The sequence below is a fragment of the Corvus kubaryi genome, unplaced genomic scaffold (assembly GCF_017639235.1).
Source record: "Corvus kubaryi isolate FWS band 111438036 unplaced genomic scaffold, C.kubaryi_AGA036_p1.0 37386, whole genome shotgun sequence".
In the NCBI taxonomy this organism is placed as follows: Eukaryota; Metazoa; Chordata; class Aves; order Passeriformes; family Corvidae; genus Corvus; species Corvus kubaryi.
In genome coordinates, this window is record NW_024581128.1 from 1,065,766 (window position 1) to 1,086,156 (window position 20,391).

Below are 20,391 nucleotides of genomic sequence, written 5' to 3' on the forward strand. Positions count from 1 at the left end.
AAACACAAACCCTCTATATGTCAAAACTGACCACAAGCTGAACAGCCAGAGCAGGGAGAAATAAACCTCCTGACTTGCCTGCAGTGCAAGGGGCTAAAGGCTTTGGCCTGCCAGGTCTCTGGTCTGCCACTGTCCGGCTTGGGTCCAGCTGAAGCTGCAGTGCTGAGCACAGAAGTTTCACTTCCTCAGATGGACGGCTTTGAGGAGGGAAAGTGGCTGAGAAGGTGTTGGTGCTGCGTGGGGTAGTGAGGGTAACAGCAAGAACTCGCTGTGCCAGTGCCCATCTGTCAAAGCTGAAGGGGCAAGGTTGAATTAACAGGTTGAGCTGAGATAACTGTTCTGTGTAAGGTCTTGTCTATGCTCAGAAAGTGGAAAAGTTAAGGAGAGCTGACTTAAAGCATGAAGTGTATAAATAAAGCCTTGCTGAACACACTCAATTCAAGAGATTTGCTCATCACTGTGGTAGCCTTAATTTTCCTGAGTGCGCTCCATGGGCCTGCCCTGTCTCTCTGAAGCTCTTGTGGTGCTGCAGTGGGGGCGTGCACACGCGTGTGCAGTGCTGGCCCCAAGGCTGGGCTCTGAATGCTCCAGAGGGAAATATGTGAAAATTTTGCAGGCTTCAACTTTTGAGCCTTGTTTGTTTTAAAGATGAAAAGTGCATTTTGTGTAAAATACGCTGAAATATGTGGAAAATCTTATTTTGCAGAATCCAAGGAGTTTGTGTGCCCACGCATCTCTATTGTCCGTGTTGATGATTCTGCACATAGCTAGTTTTCCCCCCCAGTGCTCTGTGTGAACTCTGCACAGCTAAAATTGATTCTTATTCCCTTGATGGTTAGTTTGCAGAGTGGATTTTATTCATTTGGCTTCTTTGACCTCAACTAGACAAATGTATTAAAATTCCTATTTGAAATGGAATAATTTACAGCAACTTATCATAATTTCATTTGCTGTAATACTCTTCTAAAAGCTTGAAATTAAAATTTTTCCTCCTGTTTATCCTCATTTAGTACTAGATTCTGCAGCCCTTAATCTGATAGGAGGTGTGTGCCTTTCACTGTAAGGACACTGTTCCTCACTTGGCACAACAAGGTGTTGCAGTAGGTTTGAGAGGCTTTGTCTTTTAGTTTCAGTGGATGGCTCTCATCCCTTTGTTAGATTAAGAGTATAATTTGCTCCAGAAACCAGTCTAGCTTCCCTTTTTGTTCACCTTTCTGCTTCCAAGGAGAACTGCTTTATACACCAGACACATTTGTATTTACAGATAAAAAATTTTTGAATTAGAGTAAAATTGAAATCTAGGGTGAGACAAAATACTTAATCTTTTAAGCTGTATGCACTATGGGATAGAGGGGCTCTGTCTCTTTATCCCTTTGCCTCATTTAATGGTGCAAGACTGGAATCCAGCCTGCGAGACATCAAATCCACATAATGAAAAATCTGGCCAGCACCCAGGTGTTTCTTCTGTGGCTGAAGATGTTGCTTTGCCACTGCCCCATGGTACAATCCTTCAGCTGTGTAAAGAAGCCAACAGACTAAAACACAACCAGGCATTTCACAATAGCATGGAAAAGGTGTTGGTTCTGTCTGTTTTAAGCTGAGATAAAATACCAACCATGACAGCACAGAAAGAACAGAGAGGGCGACACAATAGCCAAGGTAGTGGCTGGCTTTAGTCTCCAGTCACAAATTTGACTTTGGAGGAGTTCATTCTTGTGTCTATGTGTCTTCATTGGGAATGTAAGTAAGGAAAGGATGGTGTTCATTTTTAGCAGCTTAAATCTCAACAATTCTGGGTGTATAAAGGACCTTGAGGAGTGTCCTCCTGCTGGTTGTTAGTAACCAGAGTGGGTACAGCCTGGTGTACTGAAAGAAACGTGAAGGACCACTACTCTTGAGTTCCTTCTGTAGTGATGCTGAGACAAAGGGCTGCCGGGCTCTGTTGGTGGGAGTGCCTGACTGGAGTAAAATCTAGTTGTAACAGAAAAATATTTTATAGGAAGATTATTTTAAAAAATACCAACAGAAATATCTGTCTGGCTGCATGATTTTATTTATCTGTGTGTTTACAGCATCAGCATGAATTCAGCTGTAATGTAGCTTCTGTATGTTTACTTTTTTAACTGAAAATGGTGCTTAGAGCAGTCAGAATAAATCTGATGTTACTTTCTAGTTTAGCTGATCTTGAAATGATTAGTTAAAATCTAGTTCAGACTGCTGCTAGGCATCTTACAAGCAGCAGTTATTGGCAAAATCTGTCTAGGCGCTTAGTTGTTGCTTTTCTTAGGGGGTTTTTGGATTTTGGAACAGCAGTGTTTCATCAATTGTATTTGCAAAGTACGAAGTTTGTATTTCAAAATACTTTCGAGTTTTTAAAAGCTGTAAGTTTATTTATTTTTTTTTTACATTTCAAAATAGAAATAGAGGTCTTTCAGTTAGGTTTGGTTGGTGGGTTTTTTTTGCCTTTTTTGGTTTTGGTTTATTTTTTACCATATCAAGCCCCCCTAATATTGGCAGGAGGTTTTGCTTTGTTTTGAAGTATCCATGAGTAAACATACCTTTTTTCTTAGCCAATACTTGCTGCTGGATATGAACCATGGGTGTTACTTTGAGGGCATTAATTAAAAGGCTTGGTCAGTTTTAACTTCCTAAAAATGCTACAAATTTTTAGACTTTGGGTGTGCAAAGAACTGTTGAGCTGTAAATGGAAATAACCTGTGTTGTTCTTGAGATTGACTTCTGTAATCAGAAGTGGCAACTTTTGTTTCAGAAGGCAGCTTGGAAGCAGTGTAACAACTTAATTAAACATGTTGAGCTAGAGGAGGAAGAATCATTCTAATTTTGCCGTCTTTGGAATAGTTATTTAGCTGCAAATACTGATAAAATAATTTTATTTCTTATGTCCATACCTCCATCCTAAAACAGCTCTTGAAAGGTCACTAGCATGAAATGGGGCATTTCATGGGAAATGATCATGGTAGTTTCCAGTTCCCTGCAAACCACATGCAAAAATTTTGTAAATCTAGTAATGTTTTCATTAACATGCAGGAAAATCATAGCTTTGATGTTGACAACCATCTACATATAGCTTACTGCTGCTAAATTTGCCACACTGGCTCATTCTCAATTTTTACATTTTGACGGTCTCACTAAACTTGGAGAAGATGGGGTCAGTCGAGGCTCTGGGGTTTTTTGTTTTGCTTGGTGTGTAAATGTGTGACTTTGGTTGGGACCCAAGTTTCAGTGCAAGGTTTTTATGTTTCCCTGTGGTGTTTTGTGGTGTGGCTGCTTCAGAGATTTGCAGTAGCTGCTGCATTATTGCAGTTGCTAAAATGTTCTGGGTTTGTGCCTGTGGAGAGTGGCAGAAAGGTGTGTTGCTTCCACTGGTGCCCCAGCTGTTGAGGAGTGTTCCTCCCAGGAACTGGGTGCTTTGCTCCAAGCAGATGATTCAGTCCTGGTTGGTCATACAGGCAAGGGGATGCCAGAATCAGAGCAGAGAAAGCAGTTCAAGGTCCTTCAACACCTTCCTTCCCTGAAAGTGAGTTCCTAATGCTTGCTGTCATGTCTGTTGTGGCTGTGGCTGAGAGCACCTGGCAATATTTGCAAAGTCTGGTCTCCTGGGCAGCAACAGGGGAAAGGAGCTAGCACAGCATGCCATGGTTTCACTAGGCCCTCTCCTCTCCCTCCTTTTCTTTCCTTCTTGTGATATTAATTTGCAAAAGCAAAAGGAGGCTGCTGACAGATGAGGAAGCTTTAATTGGGGAGCTCACTCTGCATGAGCCAGGAGTGCCTGTGTCTCAAAATAAATATGGATTAATTTAGGGCTCAGTAGAGTGATCATTTGGAAAACTAAATATGAGTTTGTATCACACCAGCCCTTCCACACTGCTCCTATGGCACAGACACAGCATACCATGGACCTGCCGCTCAGCTTACTGAATGCTTGTGTTAGGCTGCAATCTTCTGTGGGGTGTAACTCTAGAGTTTGTACTGTCTTTATATCTTCAAGCATTCATTCAAGCTTTTCAACCTTACAAGTATCAGAGGCAGACAGCTGTGTGTCTTAGCATTCATTTGTTTTTTGTAGGTACAGCCTTTTTTTTTCTAGCTTGTATAACCATCTCAGTTCCACAATCTGGGCACCTGAGATGGAGATAGGAATTTTTTTTTCCAGTCAAACCCAATGAACTGGTACCATTCCACCCATGCTGCCCACTCAGAAGCTTTCAGTATGTTCATAACTTCTGTGCATCTTCAAGTGGTAGAAGTTGCTTTGTGTAATCTAAACCATGCTCTTAAGTAACAAAAACCAACAAAACCCTGGTGCTGTTGGTTTGGAAGGGAGCTTTAAAAGACACATGGTGCCAGATTCTTCTACTTCTGCCTTTGCAGAACTGTAATCTTCTTTGGGATGTGTCCATGGAGAGTGAGGAGAGGAGGAGGATGGAGGCATCAATGCACTGTAGCTTCTGAAACTTGCTTTGTCTGAGTCCTAATGTGGACAATGGGATTTCTGTGGAACAGGAGTATAAACCTTTGTTCATGTATCTGTGTGTAAATGTCAAACTTGCTCAGGCAGTAGGAACAGCAAAGATCGTCCTTCTCCTTAATGGTAGGCTAGGCAGAATTTCTTAAATCTTAGACAAATTGGAGGAGGAACTTTGTTGTGAATAGTTCATTTTCCTGGATCTGTGGTTTTGGTGCAAGATACAATTTTCTGTTTTGCAGGAATGGCAGAAAAATAATTTCTAATCTCTGGTGTTCTCAGACTGAAAACCAGAAAGGCTTCTGTTTGAATGCTATTTGACACAGAAATAAATTGTGCTAAAGGGAACAGGGTCTGATTAAAACTGACAATGGTGTGCCAAAAAGTCTCTTGCATATTTTTTAGTACAAAAAGTTATCGTTTATGTGGGCATTTGTTTTTCATGGGTTGAAACCATGTTTCAGGCAGCATTTGTCTGTCAAAGAGTTTTATGTTAGCTATTTTTAAAATTCTTTTTATCATGAGAATGCACCTAGTAGTTATACTTTTAGCGCTTCCAGATAAGAAGGGATAATTGGGCATCCTCAGTAGTGCACATACATTATTGTATAGAGATTATATTTGGTCTGTAGGTAGAGGTATGAGTAGGACTAAAATCAAAGGGAGGGTTGATGTTGCTCAGTGTCTGTCTTGAAATTTTCTGAATGCTGTGTAGTCAGTGAGGACAGGAGATGGAATTCGAATTCAAAATTCCTTGCTCGGTTTGCTGAAGCTGCTTCTCGATTCTTGTTACTGCTCTGTTTTGTTGTCTTGCGGCGCAGTGAGCCCGGAGAGGGGCAGGTGACGCTGACCGCTGGTGTCGGCTGAGGAGGGGCGGCATGCGGAGGTGCTTGGGGGGCTGCGTTTGTGTCTAGAGCAGAGAGATGGTCAGGCACTACACCTTCTCAGACCAGCTTTGAAATGCACTGTTATGCCTCAGGTGAACGAGTGGGGGTTTTTTTCTGGCTGTTTTGTGTTTGTTCCTGTGGCAGTTGTCAGGCCCCAGCTCCGCAGGGAAGGGGATCAGAACAGTGAGTACAGCGGGTTCACGGCAGGTCAGGCCCCGGCGGGCTGTGCAGGCAGGTTTGTGTAGTTCTTCCTCCTGCTCTGCTCTGCTCTGCTCAGGAGGAGCAGCCTACCAACTTGAAACAGAAAGCTTTTTGTTTGTTTGTTTTAAAAAACATTGGGTTTTTTATTGTTAAAATGTAGACTAAATATTCTGGCAAAAAGAGCATAAAAAGGAAAATCGGGCATCTGAGAAAGATCTGGCTCATGGCAGCTTCTTCCTTTGAACTTCCCACTGTAAAGCAACACTTTCCATTCAGGGTTTGCCTGAATGGCCCTGTTAGCCTGTGCTCCTCCCTGCCAGTCACCCCGAGCGGAACTGACTGGGGAGCTTGGTATTACAAGCAAGCTTTCCTGAAGCAGCTCCTGGTTTTTTTAGGCATCGTTTGTCATAGAGTGCTGGGTGGTGTTTGTAAGCTCTGGTGTGGTAGGTTGTGTAGGGTAAACATGTGGACTAAGCATTGCTGGAGTCCATGTCTGCCTAAGAGGAGTGTCTGTGATTATGGGAGATGAGATAAGGAATCCACGTGGCCCTTCCTGTGCAGTACTCGACCCCTCCTTGTGTCAGCAGGGCTAAACTGGACCAGGCAAAGAAAGCTTCCTCATGGAGGGCAGCTGGATGGGACCTAAAATTCAGGGTCTAGTCAAGGCATCTTTATGTTACTGCCAAAAGGACACAGTTTCTGAAGACTAGGGTCAGTTTGTGTACTCTGCAATGTAAAATTCTGTTGCAAAAAGCTGTAAGACAAGACTTTGGTAGATAGTTCTGTAGAGGTTTTTTTTGCTGCAATAACTCTTTGAAAAATGAAGTAAAATCTGCCCTTGTCACTTTTTTCTGAATAATAGATGAACTTGGGTTTTGTTTAATTCATCCTGCAAGCTTCATTTGTGTTTGGTTTGAGGAAATCAAGTAATCAGCAGTACATACTCTACATTCCACTCTCAGCCCTGCTAATAGATTCAGTAGGTCTGACTGTGCTTGTGAAATAGGTCAGAGCGTCTTGCTTTTTCCCTATTTTGTATAAACCAAGCAAAGCCAGACTAGAGCTTCTTTTGAAAAGCAAAGCATAATCTTGAGATGTAAGTCTTGTAGAGGCCAGTCTGTCTAGCAGCAGATATATTAAAAAACCTAACATTCACTTCACAGGGGAAATTCTGGTCTTTCGATGGGCTTATGCAGTCTTGAAAAAATCTGTAGAGACCTCTGGTGGGAAGAAGTGGAGGAATTTTCTGTGTTAGAAAGTGAAGATGTAGAAGTCGATGGATTTCAGCTGTGATATTCTCTTGCTTTCCCTGTTTTAATGATTTATCTTTTGAAATTTCCCAGGCTTGCTAAAACTACTGAATGATTTTAATGATGGAAGAACAAACTTTGATGTATTTTACGGGCTTGATGCATATTCCACAATAAGTTGTATTGAGAGAATGCTAATCTGACGTAACTGTGAGATGGCACAGGCCTTAGCCAGGAGTCTTTAACTTCCACCGTGGAAGTTAAGGTGAGATGGGGAAGAAGACCCCAAACCCCTTCCTGAAATGCACAACTTTCTCTTGTAATGTGCTTCATCTTATAATTATCTCAGAGGGGTTTTAGCTGCACTGTATTTTATTCTCCTCTTAATGTCTCTGGCTTTTGCAATCAGTGCTGAACCTGCACTCAGCAAGAGGGCTCATTTGGCAAATGTATCAACGCATGACATCATTCCTACAGTGTCTCTAGGCCTGTTTAAAGCATTGGCAGTACTTGACTGCACTTCCTGCAGTTGTAGGCAGCTGTGAAATTTCACTGATTGTGACCAACAGGAAATTCTGGAGAAAAAAACCCTTAGTACAAGGCTCATGAAAAGCTGTGGCCTGATTAGTTCCTTGGCTAATGGTAATACACGGCAATAGTGCAGAACTTAGTGCAGAAGACTGCACTGCAAAGAGTGCTTTTCAAAGTAATTAGCTGTAAAATGAGGAAAAGCAGCGTTCATCCCAAATTAATGGTGGTGTAGAACCAATCACTTTGTTTTTAAGAGACCATTAGAGAGCCTTACTGGCATTTCAGCAGTCATGTAGAAAGCTGTGTGCTGGTGGGGCGGGAGGATTGGTTCCTAATGGAAATCTTGCATGGCATGCTGGGATGTACAATGCAGAAGGGACAAAAGGTTATTAAAAAAAAATTCTTATCAGGAGTACTTTGACATTAGTCCTCAAGTAATTATTTTTATCCTTCAATAGGTGCATCTGCATGCTATTGTGCTAACACTGCTGCTTCTCTTATTAATTATACTCTTTTAAGCTTGCTTCACAAGAGTAGTCTAGCAGCCTGTACTAATTAATGCAGTTCAAATCAAACATAGTAAAAATCAAACAGCTGAGCTGAAAAAGAAAAAGAAAAGGAGAGGGGAAGGCAAAAGCCAACACTTAGGCAGTTTGATGCCAAAACAAACATGCAAGGCTGTACCATGTGGGGTACATACAAATAAGGTATCTTCTACATTTCAGGAATTTAACAATTACTGAGTGTTATTAAATGTAATGGTGCCTTGCTACTAAGAAATCCTGTTACCTGCTTTCCCACCCTTCTCCAAAAGGTTGTTAATCATTGGTCTTGCTATTGGCTTCAGTGGTCTGAATTAAAGTTAAGTGCATTTGCAATTCTTTCCAACAACAGATTCTAACCCCAGCTTTTTGTTACAGAACAGTAATTTTAGTGGAGAAATATGTCCTGGGTAATGTTATCAGCTTCTGCTAAAAGGCTTACAAAACAAGAGTTAACAGGAGATTGATACATTTTATGTCTTTCTTTTACAAGAAGAGAGTTTGGAGAGTTCTGTAATCAAAATATTGTGCCAAAAACTTCCTAAAACGGTCAAACCAACCCGCAGAAGACTTTGAATCTTGCATAACTTCCTTTCAATCGATAAAATTTGTAGCATATGAGGTGATGATCAGATGACAGGTTTTTCCAGTATGTGGAATGTTTTTGTTACTTCATTTAATAGTTGTGGATATGGCAAAGTTTGATTCCAGTATTTACCTTTTTTTTTTTTTTCCCCAACGGGAAAATGGTAGGTACCAGAGTCATGGCTTCCATTTGATAGGAAAAGCAGGCATGGTTTTGAACTATAGGTGTTTTGTAAATCTGTATTTTGAATCCCATTTTAGTTGCTTAGCATGCAGGGCAGAGATGAATCTCTTTTTCTGAGCCACAAACTTTGAAATCATGATCTTCCCTGCTTCTTTGCTAAGTTTCACTTGTAAATAATAAAATAAGTTTACTACTATGAATCGCCTTTCTTCAGGAATAGTTTCTAGTGAACCACACAATAATGAGTGAATACCAGATACAGGTTAATGGTAAGTTTTATAAAATGTGGTCTTTTGGATCCAAGCTAGATCCTTCAATCCTTGCCACTGGATCCATGCTCTTCCCAGTGGCAGTGCCTGATGTCCCAGTGCTGATGGCTTCCATTGGCTCCCCCTCCCAGGGAAGTGCTGCTGCTTTGGCAGTGCTGCCCTGGTGGGAAATGCACAGCACTGCCAAGGCAATCGTGGTAGGTTCCAGTACAGTATTAAATACTCCTGCTGAAAGGTCAGTGGTGTTGAACTGATAGATTGATGCAATTACGTAGTGGGGAAATGTAGTGTCCAGCTAAAACCCAGTTCTTTTCCCCTGCTCCAAATCCATTGTCTTGAAGTTAGCAGTATGTTATTCCTTGCTTTAGGCATACTGGCTTTGCTGAATAAGTGACTGACTAAAAGAAATGAGAAATGTCGTTTATGCAGCACAGGAAATTGAATTTTAATTTTTTTTTTAATTGCTAACTATTAGCATTTGTTCAGCTTGCATCATTGTGGATTTTGTATTTGGAATGATATCCAAGTTTAATAAGTAAAAGTATAAAGGATACTAAAACTGGTCTCCAGCCTAATTCTTCAGAGGTGATTTTATTTGCTTTGATTATTGACTAATGAGCAGCTGAGGTTTATGATATTAAAGGAGGGGAGAAGTCTGAAGTAGGAAACACTACCTAATGCTTTCAGTGAGCAACATGCATTATGTGATATTGGCCATTTCCTAGCACTGAGACATCATTAATAACCTTGAATGCAAATTTGCTGATTAAAATATGAGCTGGGCTTTTTCTTCTAAAAGTATATTGGCATAGGAGAGCAATGAACAGATTGTGGAAGGAAAGGTTGCTCTTGGTTTTGTTAGTCAAGCAATTCTATGAAGATATTTTAGAATTTTTGTATTTGTGACTTTCTTGAAGAAAATCCCTTCGAAAAGCTGCTGCGCTTTCTTCTGTGGTTTCAGTGAAGCATGTGGTATATAGAGTGGGGACACCCATCCTTTGGGGTATTTTCTTGCCTTGTCTTCCCATTCTATTTTGCTAAATTTTCTGTCTCCATATTGTGATGATCTTCCTTGTTTTTTGTTTTGGTAAAGTACCTCTGGATGTGAATTTCTCTCATACTTGAAGCTGAAGGAGAAAATTCTGCTCAGTACTTACTAAAATAAATATACTGGTGAGAGAAGTGAGGGGAGCAAATGCTGGTCCTGCTCTCCCATCAGCATAGCTTGGTCCTCTCAGTCTGAATTAAAACTTTAATTTGCTTCTTCATGTTGGTGCATTTCTTTATGTTCCTGGCAGAGGGAGTTCTTCAGAACTGGGAAATGTTGCTGGCTTGGGTTTGGATTGCTCTGCTTTGGGGGTGTGTTGTTTTTTCCTGGTGGCACAAATACAGTTCCCATCAAAGTGAATGGGCTGGTGTGGGTGTAAGCCAAGGATGAGAACCCAACACCAAGTAGCAAAGAGTTCTGAAGTACAAGAGGATGACCTCATTACCAAGCAAGATTTTGCAGAAGCTGCAAGCAGAGTCAGCCTGCAATTTTAAGTCACCCAAGCAAGCCACAAGAGTGAATTTACAGTTCAAAACACAGCAGATTATTTCACTTTCAATTTATCAGGGGAAAAAAAAAAAAAAAAGCTTGTGTCCTCATTTCATTTGCAGGATCTGCCTTTAGCCCAGTTTTTTTTTGGGAGAGCTTTAGTTCTGGTGGGGTTTAAATGTGAATCATGGGTGAGGTATTGTTTTTATTGTAATGGGCAGAAATGATCAACAGCTCAATGGAAAAGTATGTATGAAAGGAAATATGGCCAGCACTTCGGTGCCTAAAATGGTTATTAAACCAGTTGGGGTTTCATTTGAAAAGTCAGTTATTAAGTAGGTAGTCTCACCTCACTGTCATAAAATGCCAGGCAGGATAGCAGTGGGAACACTGCCTTTACTCAGGATATTTGTGTGGGGGATCTTGGGTGCATCTTTTAATCATGATTTGAATGTATTGTATCTTGACTTTGTCTTAGTTAGACCCATTTTTCCCACTATGATTTGTTTTGCTGTTGGCTTTAGGAATGCACGGATTCTTGCACTGGTGTGTCAAAAATCTGAGTAGCAATTTTTTTCCCAGCAGAGTTGCATGGAGGTTTAGTACTTTTAAGTGGAGATGTGAACTCCATTGAAAATCATTTGTGGGTGGATTTGCAGCTGGGCTTCATGATGGAATTCAGGTCATCAGCCAGAAAACAAAGCTGGAATGGAGTCAGGAGTCTGCACAAGAGGCTTATAGGTCTGGAAGTGGGACCAGAAGTGTGGTCATCATACAGCGGAAAGTGTATCATGGGGGGCGGGAGGGAAGTCTGGAAGTTAAGTCAGTATCAAAAATCACTCAGACACAACTGCAAAACTAATAAGGTAGGTATAATAAGGGTAAACGATTAACCAAGAAATAACTCCTAAGAAATTTAAAGAGAAAATAATTTGTACTAAATAAACAATTGCTTGGGAAACCACACTGATTTTCAGTATGTTTGTCCTTTGGAGTATAAGGTGAGGAAGTGCTGACTTACCTGTCTAGTCATCCAAGGAGTTTTTGAGGAGTAACACAGAACTTGATTCTCCTGTTCTTTGAGTTATTCAAGTAGAAAATAATCCTTTGTGTAAGAAAAAGTGAAATTACCTGCTTTCTTTGCTACTTAGCAGTAACTTTTCAATATGTCTGCATAGAAATTGAAGCTAGAATTTGCATTGATGTTTATTTTGGGTACTGGAGTGTTTCCAAGGTGTCTTTTTAGAGTCTGGATCCTGTTCTCTGCCCCACGGAAGAGTTTCTGCTCAGATGTGCTGCTGGCTGTGGGGAAATGTCCACAGGCACAGAGAGCAGGAGGACAATGATGACATTACTGTACGGACTGGAGGACCTTTCTCTGTAAATACACGTTATTTTTCCTGTTAAATGACTGATGCTGAGAGAGGTTTTTGGATGAGCTATTTTTAAGGGAGCATGTTATCCACTAAGGATGTAATTATGTGTTGCATGAGTTTTAATATAAACTGTTTACATATTGATCTTGTTGTATATTAAGCTGTTTCTTCCTTATCTTCAACAGGCAGCCAGATAAACTAGTGGTGGTTTGGACAAGAAGAAGCAGAAGAAAATCCTCTAAGGTTAGTTGATTCATTAATAAGTCCCACCTTCAGTGACAAGCAGCGTCAGTGGTTTGAAGGACTGTTTTTTTGAATGTGGGGAGCAGCCAAATAAATAAATGAGAAATATTTTAGTTGTTGACTTTTCTTTTTAACTCAGTTTATCCATAAAGTTCAGAATAAACTGCTGTTGATGTCAGTGCTAATTTATGGGAGCTCTTAACTCTGATTTCAGCTTTGGTTATTTGTTTAGCAGAACTGTATCACTGTGAGTTCAATTCAGTTACTACTTGCTAGACCTAATTAGAAAGGAGAATTCATTTCTTTATTAGAAGTTATTTTAAAAGTAGTTAATTAGAAAAAAAGTAATGAAGAATCTGACATCCCATCAATAGGCTGATGAAGCCTGAATAAGAGGCTATTTCACAACTTGAAATGCTACAAATAAAAAAGAATAAAAGCAGGGTCTTTCAGCCCAGCAGTGTATCTTTGAAGTGAATTTTTACATTTTACTTCTACAAACACTGTGGGCAAACCTGTGAATTTGTGTTTCCTGACTAATAGCTTGGTAGCCTGAGGAATGGGAAGCTCTGAGTGAAGTCTATCCAGTTTCTGGACATTGATAAAGTTTGTCTTGCATGGGAGCAGGAGTGCATGCTCTTTTCCTCCCTTCCCAGGAGCATCTCCTCTTCGAGATGATTTAGTCTTGCTCATTCCCTTTCCCCATGCTGTGGCCTCTTAGCCCGTTTGGGTTTATGACAAATGATCTTGTCAGAGAAGAAATTTTGGAAGTTACAATAATTCTTTGACACTTCAGTTTAAAAAAGAGATGGTCTAAGCTTCTTTTTTTTTTTTTTGTGTGTGCATTGGTGTAACACAAAATGATGTTTCAAAGAACTCTGTGATAGTGGAGAGAGGGTATCCATGATAGAGAAGACATCTTGAAATAATTATGTTGAAGAACTTAAATATTTAGAAAATGTGATACACAGTTTACTGCCCTGCTCAGGAGATACTTTGGGTTTATGTTTTTCTGGTACTCGTCTTTTTCTGACTTCCTTTTCTGATTGTCATGCGTGTTTGTTGTATTTTGTCTTTTAACTTGAGGTATAAGCTATTCTAAGCTGTTTCAGATAAAGACTGGTTCCTGACTGCACAACTAAGTGTTGTGCATCCAGAATTCTGCTTCAGGTTATGAAAACCCAAAGGTGCTACCTGATGAGTAAACAAGGGTGTGAACTCAGTCTGGTACCTGTTCCTGTTCCATGTTCCATACTCTTCAGCAAAGCCAGTCAGACTATTCCTGTTTCACTGAAGGATCAACTGGCTCAAGTCCCTTTGAATTTATAGCACGGGGTGTATCCAGGCAGTAACTGCTGATGTCAGTAACTGGTGTCTGATATGGCTCACCCTATAACTTCTCTATATTAATTTCATTTAATTTCTGTTGCACAGAGAGAGAAACATTGTATCAAACAGTAAGTGCAGTGCTTACACAAGTGTTGTAACCTTGAAAAGCTTGGTGAAAAAAAAGGTATTTGTCCATAAATGACTGCTTTGTTGGGGTTCAGAATATGTTCAGAAACAGAAGCCCTAACAAAAGTCCAGCAGGGCTTTGTGAAATGATGGGTTTCTGCCTGTCATTTTATAGGATCCGATGAATCCAGCATATCCCTGAGACAACAGGGTTTTCCGGCATTGGCTCAGCCTTTTGGGCTTGAAGTTTTTTTCAGCTGGGCCATAGAGTTCTGGGATATGTCCTCACTTTTGGTCACCAGTCAGTAGAAGCAACTCTTGGATAAACTGGCAGATTTAAACCTGAGACTCAGAAAAGTCTTTGGCTGACTTAATCATGTTTAGTAAGATCCCACAAAGGTACTTTGAAAGAGGCTGAGTGGCCCTAAAATCTGGGCAGAGCATAGAGTTAATTTTAAAGCTTAGGTAGTTGATATGACTTGAGCTGTTTGGGTCAAAAACTGTAGATCAATAGATGTGCTTGATCTCTTAGTCATCCTGCCAGTAAAATACTTTATTCAACATACTTGTTTCATCTAATTGCTTTATTGGAAGCAAGTCAAATGAATATTTCCTCTTATTTTATTTTTGATGGACACTGGGTTCAGTGAGTACAAAGCATTAATAATTGTCTATGTTCTTCAGCTTCTTGAGAGGGAGGAAGGGAGGGATGAGGTTTTAACTTACTGTAAAGATGTTGTGAAGACTTTTTTGGAGGTTATGTTTTCTGAACTTTTCAGATCATTAGGGTTAATGAGGGATATCACCAGCAGATAGTTCACAAACTCACAAACATGGCCCTTTGGATACTGTCCAGTAGTTCTGTGTCTCTTTTGTACTGGGAAAGTACAAGAGATGTATTAAGCAAAAATGTCATGCAGCTGGAAGATGGAGGTGTGGATGTACACTGGGATGCCTGCTCTAACTGATATAATCTTAAGATGCCATTGAGCTGAAAGCTGAGTTCTTGATGTCCTTTGATGCCCTTGTTTTTGTGGGTTTCCATGATTTTGATACGCCTCCTGGCCCACATACTCTCTTTCCAAGTAAACTACAGCAGTCCCTTTATTAAAAGAAATAATGAGAGACATCATGTGCAAGAGTCTGAATATTTTACTTGTTACTGTGGGAAACACAGAATAGGAGCTGTAGATGTCTTAAATTACAGTAAGTCTCAAAGTGTTGCAAATAAAAAGCAAATACTCATTTGAAAGAGCATGTAAATAGCAGTCTGATGGGTGGATGGATACAGGACCATAAATATATCCAGCAGTTACTGACCTTAATGCAGATTTAAGTTACTTACAGTTCTATTTTGGGACCTGCTCTCCACGGGCAAGTCTAATTTCAGTGTATTTCATGAGGTGTGTCAGGACAAGATGGCTCTGTGTGGTTGGGCATCTCCATTGTGTGTGCCAGGAGTTTACATAAAATGATGATTTGCAGTTTTGCTGTACTTGGCAGAATTACTGTGCAGTCCTAGAACCAAAGTGAACTTTCAGCTTGGGGAAGGTGGGAGTCACCTGTCCGCTGGTGCAAATGTTGTCTGTTTGCAAAATCAGGTAGACTCTTCAAGCTTTATTTAGATGCTGTTCAGCATCCGTAGTTTATAGAAGGTGCAGCTTGTAGCAGTGGACTTGTTTAACTCTTCTTCTTCAGTACCCTGGCACACTGGCAAGTTGTCTGCCCAGGTTTTCAGGCCCTGGGCTTTTGGACCTGTCTTTTTCTTTTTTTTTTTTTTTTTTTTGAGTGGTGGAAGGAATGTCTTTGTTCTAGTGTAGAGCAAGGGAAAAACGTGTTGAAAATACATTTGCCTTCATTTCACTGGGATGCTCTCAAATTTCCAGGCTTTGAACTAAGAAATTTCAGTTTGAAAATAGATGTTTCCATGATGTCAAGGAGGTACTTTCTACTATTCCTGTGAACAAATAGGGGCTTATAGTTGAATTATACACTTCTGAAGAATCAAATTTGCACTTGCTTCTGAGAGCCTGACAGAATTATTCTTCAAAGATTCTTTTTGTATCAAAGCTGAAAGAAGGTGCCTTGCCTGTGATTTCAGCACTTCTCTTGCAGGTTTATCAAAAACTGTTCAAGCACAAAGGAGAAGGAACAATGCTGAGAACAGGGAAAGAACTTGAGCAGTGACTAGTAGGACCCAAGAGAGGCAAAGGGGCAGGGAGCAAGAAGAAGCCCTTGTACACAACAGCAGCCTGGCCAGCATTTTTTCAAGGTTCTGCCATCAATAAAGCAGCAGTTGGGTCACCTGTTTTGCTGTCCTTGGCAATCTGTTGCCTTTTCTGGCTACTTTATTGCCCACTGCCAGCCCTGCCTGTCCCTGCCGGGCTGGAGTTCCAAAGGCATGCTGTAACCCTGATGTGTTGGTGACTGTCTGGGACCAACACAGTTCAATAATGCCACTCCTGGGGCTTCTCAGCTTTCTAGTAAAGTTACAAAATCGTACTGTGATTGTAATCCCTGATTGTAAATTGGGGGGTCATTAAAACCCTTCTTTTTTACAGGAGTTCCATAAAGTTGACTTGTGGTGACATTCTGAGGTGCAGTGATGGCTGCCCCACAAAATGATGAGAAAAATAACTCTGCATTCAGGTTTTTTTGTTTGTCTGGGTTTTGATTTTTTGTTTGTTTGGTTGGTTTTTTTCTAATAAGAAACCCTATAGATGGTGTTGGAAACTGATTCGAGAAGGGGAAGAGGCTCTTTATCTGACCATCACCTGTTGTGGACAGTGAATAAGGCAAGATTTGGTGAACGAAATAGCTTGAATCATGTATTTAAGGAATATGTCATGAATGTGTGTGTGTGAAATTAAGCTTGAAGGGGCAGCCCAGTGCTACAGGACCTGTGGTGGAGATGAGGTTTTGCTCATTTCCCAAGCTTAGCAGTCTTTCTGTAGCTTTTTAGCAGTAATACAGTTACTCGTAATGGCAGTTGTAACACATGTGCAATCCCATGAATTGAAAACATTCATGGGAAGACCTGTGGGAATCTGCTGGTTTCCTTGTCTGCTCTAAAGGGGCACTGACAGCAATGTGATCAAAGGCTGCCTGGAGTTTCCAGGCCTTTGAACTTCCTTCTTTGGCACGTGTTGGGTTTTTTGGACTGCATCCCAGGGCAGGAGTGTGACTGGAGTGTTGTTCTGGTGCCCAGCCTCTTCAACGGGTGGGCCAAGCACAGTGATTTCAAGATGATCATGGGGGGCATGCAAGCTGTAGTCTGGAGTATGGTCCTTAATTTGTCTCCCTTTGTGACACTGAACTGTGGTACAGAAGAAAAAGGAGAAGCCATTCACAAACTGCTGGTTTCCTCTGGTGTGAGGGAATTGGCAGCTTTTCCCAGTCCATTCTTTTTCCAGTAGGTCCATTAACAGCCATATACAACTCTGGCTGTCCTGGATGGTGAATGGCTTCAGTGGGACACATCTCACGGAGCAAATCCTTGTGCCTCACTGCTGGCATGGAGGCACCAGATGAAGGATCTGGCTGCTTAATGTCAGCTCTTCCTTATGAGTTTGGTTGGTGTTTTTCCTTTTCTGTCTAAATGTTTTGCCTGGATAACACTGAGAAGAGGAATTATTCTTACAAGCTGAGCTGCCCTAAGCACTACTGGAGCCAGTTGAGCTCCTGCTTGCTTCTTGTGTCCTTAACAGCCTGTCACACAGACAAGTAGCAGAGCTGGCCTGATCACTGGCAGCTGGCAAAAATTTTATAAGGAACAGAAAATCAGCAGTTTTCTGGCTCACAATAAAGCCACTTTTGTGGCTGCAGGTGAGGAATAATCATAGGTCTGTTTCTGATGAGTTTTGCTTTTAAAACCCAATATTGACAGCTTGGCAATAAGAACATATTTTTTATTCATAAATATAAACTGTTCCATAATTTGCAGCAGGCTCAAAATATTATGGTCAGCTCTAGGATCTTACAGAAAAGTAACATGAAATTATCCTGCACAACAGAGGCAGGATGAGGCAAGGTGGTAGTGAAGAAAGCAGAAAGGAGATGAGGTGTCTGAAAGGGTAGGTTCCTGAAATAATGTAGCATCAAGTCTCTCTTTCCAGTTCAAGCACAGCAAAAGAGCTGTGGTGTTCACATCAGAGGTGGTGGATTGCAAAGCTGGCTGCCTGGATTGGAGCTGTTGTTTTAAAGAGAAAAAGGAATCTCAAAACTGGATAGCCTGAAGTGCTCATGCAGATCTGTAGGCTCATCTCCATGGCCATTCTTTAAGAGATTTCCTTGTCTCCCAGTCATCAGTTTTGTGCCAGAGCAATGCCGTAGGTTGGACAATGTCATTCACAGCCCAACTCTATTTATAGGGCACTTCAGCAGCCCGTCCTGTAGCTCCTGATTTAAAAGAGCTTTCATGCTGTGTTGTCTTCGCTCATTTTCTACTGGCAGAAAAAGGGAAGAGTTGCCTTTTGCTTTGAAACGCAACAGAGCCCTTCTGCTTCTCTTTCTAGACCATGGCTCCCATCCCTGAGATTTGGAGAGAAGTCGGGCAAGGGCAGGGCTGTGGATGAGGCACCTGCTGCTGGCAGTCACTTCTGCTTAGCTGCTCCAAGACAATGGGAGATGGCTGGTGAAGATCAGTGGCAAATGAGGAAAAAGTGGGTCTAAAGGCACAACCACCCAATGGAAAATGGAGTTGGGGGGGATTAGGGTGGAAATGTACTGTGCAGGTGCAGCACCTCCCCTTGGCTGACAGCAAGTCTTTGTCACCTGCAGAGGTGGCCTGATCCAGCTCCAAGTCAAGGCTTATAATTTGGGAGTTGAAAGGGTTTTTTGATATAGGCCAGATGCAACTTGGAGAAACTGCAGCATAGAGGTGCCTGGCATGAGCAATGTTGCATTAGTATAACACTCTGCATCTTAATTTTAAATTACTGTCATTTGCTGGTTCCCTGTGTTTCTCCTGCTTTGCTTTCCCCTTTCCCTTTCTCCTTCCCAACAACCCAGACAGTCCTTTTGATGTTATCTTTTTCTGTCGTGCTGTTTGTGTGATACAGTGTTTATTTTTCAAAGTGAGAGGAGGACTTAATAACATTCATGATCACAGAACAGCTTTGCTTTAAAAGCTCATTAGTTAGAGCTTGTCTCCTGGTTGCTGCTTTCAGTGACAGAAAAACATATATATCCCTGTGTGTTTATTGTGTCTCACTGACTTTCCTGGTGGGAGGAAATGCTGATAAAGGGCTTGAAGTGAAGCGTTGACTGCACCAGTGAATGCTCATTTTCTAGGTTTGTTTAATAGATGGAACAAGTGATCCTCAACTGAGCAGTGCCCGGACCTGGGACAGCAAAAGTTTGGCATAATTGTCTGTATTGACCAAAGCCAGCAGGAAGGTGGAGGTTTCAGACACTGTGAGCTCCAATTAGTTTTGTGCAAACTGGTACCTGGAAAGAGGATGGGCTGCCCCTATGGAGGAGAAGTGATTTATGTTATGAGATGCTACCAGAGGACATGGCAGATGAGCTTGTGCCTGGCTCTGGATCACTGCCTTGTGTCTGCTGAAGATCTCTGTGGGCAAGCTGGGAGTGATGCAGGGGGCTGCGGGTTCTGTGGGACAGAGACACACAAACTGCAGCTCCAGTGGCTGTGGTAGTAATGACATCTACTGTGGAGTGTTTTGCTGCTCACAAAATACCTTTTTCTTGTAAAACATACAGGTTTTCTTTGTATTGTTTGATGTCGTTTGCTCAGTTATTCAGAAAATACATCCAGGCCTTCTTTAGAATTATGTGATTAGACTGAAATTCGTGGAGTAAAAATAGTAGAAATTGGGTTCTTTCAAGTTGCTCTTACTTTAAAATTCCAAGTTGCTACTCTGCAAGCACAAAGCATAGACGCTCACTGAAAAATGTGATCTAATTAGGCATCTTTGGGAGCTGCAGTTTCAAGCAGAGCACCAAAGATTAAAAAATTTGTGATAAAACCACAGGAGAGCTGGCAATGTTTGGCACTCCCTACTGTACATGGCAGCAGAGAGCTGCTGCCTCTATAGAGATGGGACTGCTTCTCCAGCTTTGTTTTTCCAATTTTGGTACAGCAAAGTCATCCTTAAAGTTGCCCAGGTTGCCCTAGGGTGCCTTGAGAACCTGAGTCACAAGTCCTGCTAACCTTACTAAAGCAAAAATATGTTCTAATAGCCTGAATCTGAAGTTCTGAGTGTTGGAAGGAGTATAAAATTGCAATGAGTGATGCTCTAGAATTAAGAAAAGAAAAAAGCCAAGTTAATTGGCTTCTGATAACAGTAAATAGATTGTACAGTCTTTCCTGATAAAACTTCCACAGGTTTCTAATAACACCCTGGCTCTGTAGCTGTTGCTTCTGCAGCAGCATCCTTCCTTCATTTGTCTTACAACATCACAAAATAGATCAGGCTGAGCTTGGAAAAAGGCATACTTACTCCAAACCAGAGCAGAAATGCTCACACAGTGTTTTTTAAGGGCTAGCTCTTAAAATGTAAATACAGGCCATACACCAGTCCAAACTGCTGCTCAAAGGTAGACAAGTTCTCAGCCTATTTAACTGTTGGGCTTTTTGTTACCTTGTCTAGGTGTAGGTACCACAGTATATTAATTCTTATAAACTTAAATGTTTTAGTAGCATTTTAAATTGTTGTTTCCACTCTTCTTTCCTGAAGTAAAACTTCTTGCTCTATTTAGGTGTAAATGTGATCAAACCTGCGCTGTGTGTTGTACACAAAATAAAGCTCAGCTTGCTACAGAAATCCTGACCTTACAGCCTTAATTTTTGCAAGGCTCTAAGTATCCTGACCTGTGCTATGTAA

At 41.2% G+C, this 20,391-nt stretch overlaps 1 protein-coding gene across 13 annotated transcripts in view; it reads left to right on the forward strand.

The window, feature by feature from the left end:
* EHBP1 (EH domain binding protein 1) overlaps positions 1-20,391 on the forward strand; it is a 212,526-nt gene that overhangs the window by 16,877 nt on the left and 175,258 nt on the right. For all 13 annotated transcript variants that reach the window (XM_042036615.1, XM_042036602.1, XM_042036604.1 and 10 more), the window contains exon 3: positions 12,034-12,091. In XM_042036615.1, the coding sequence (XP_041892549.1) occupies positions 12,034-12,091 (58 nt within the window). The remainder of the gene's footprint in view (positions 1-12,033; positions 12,092-20,391) is intronic.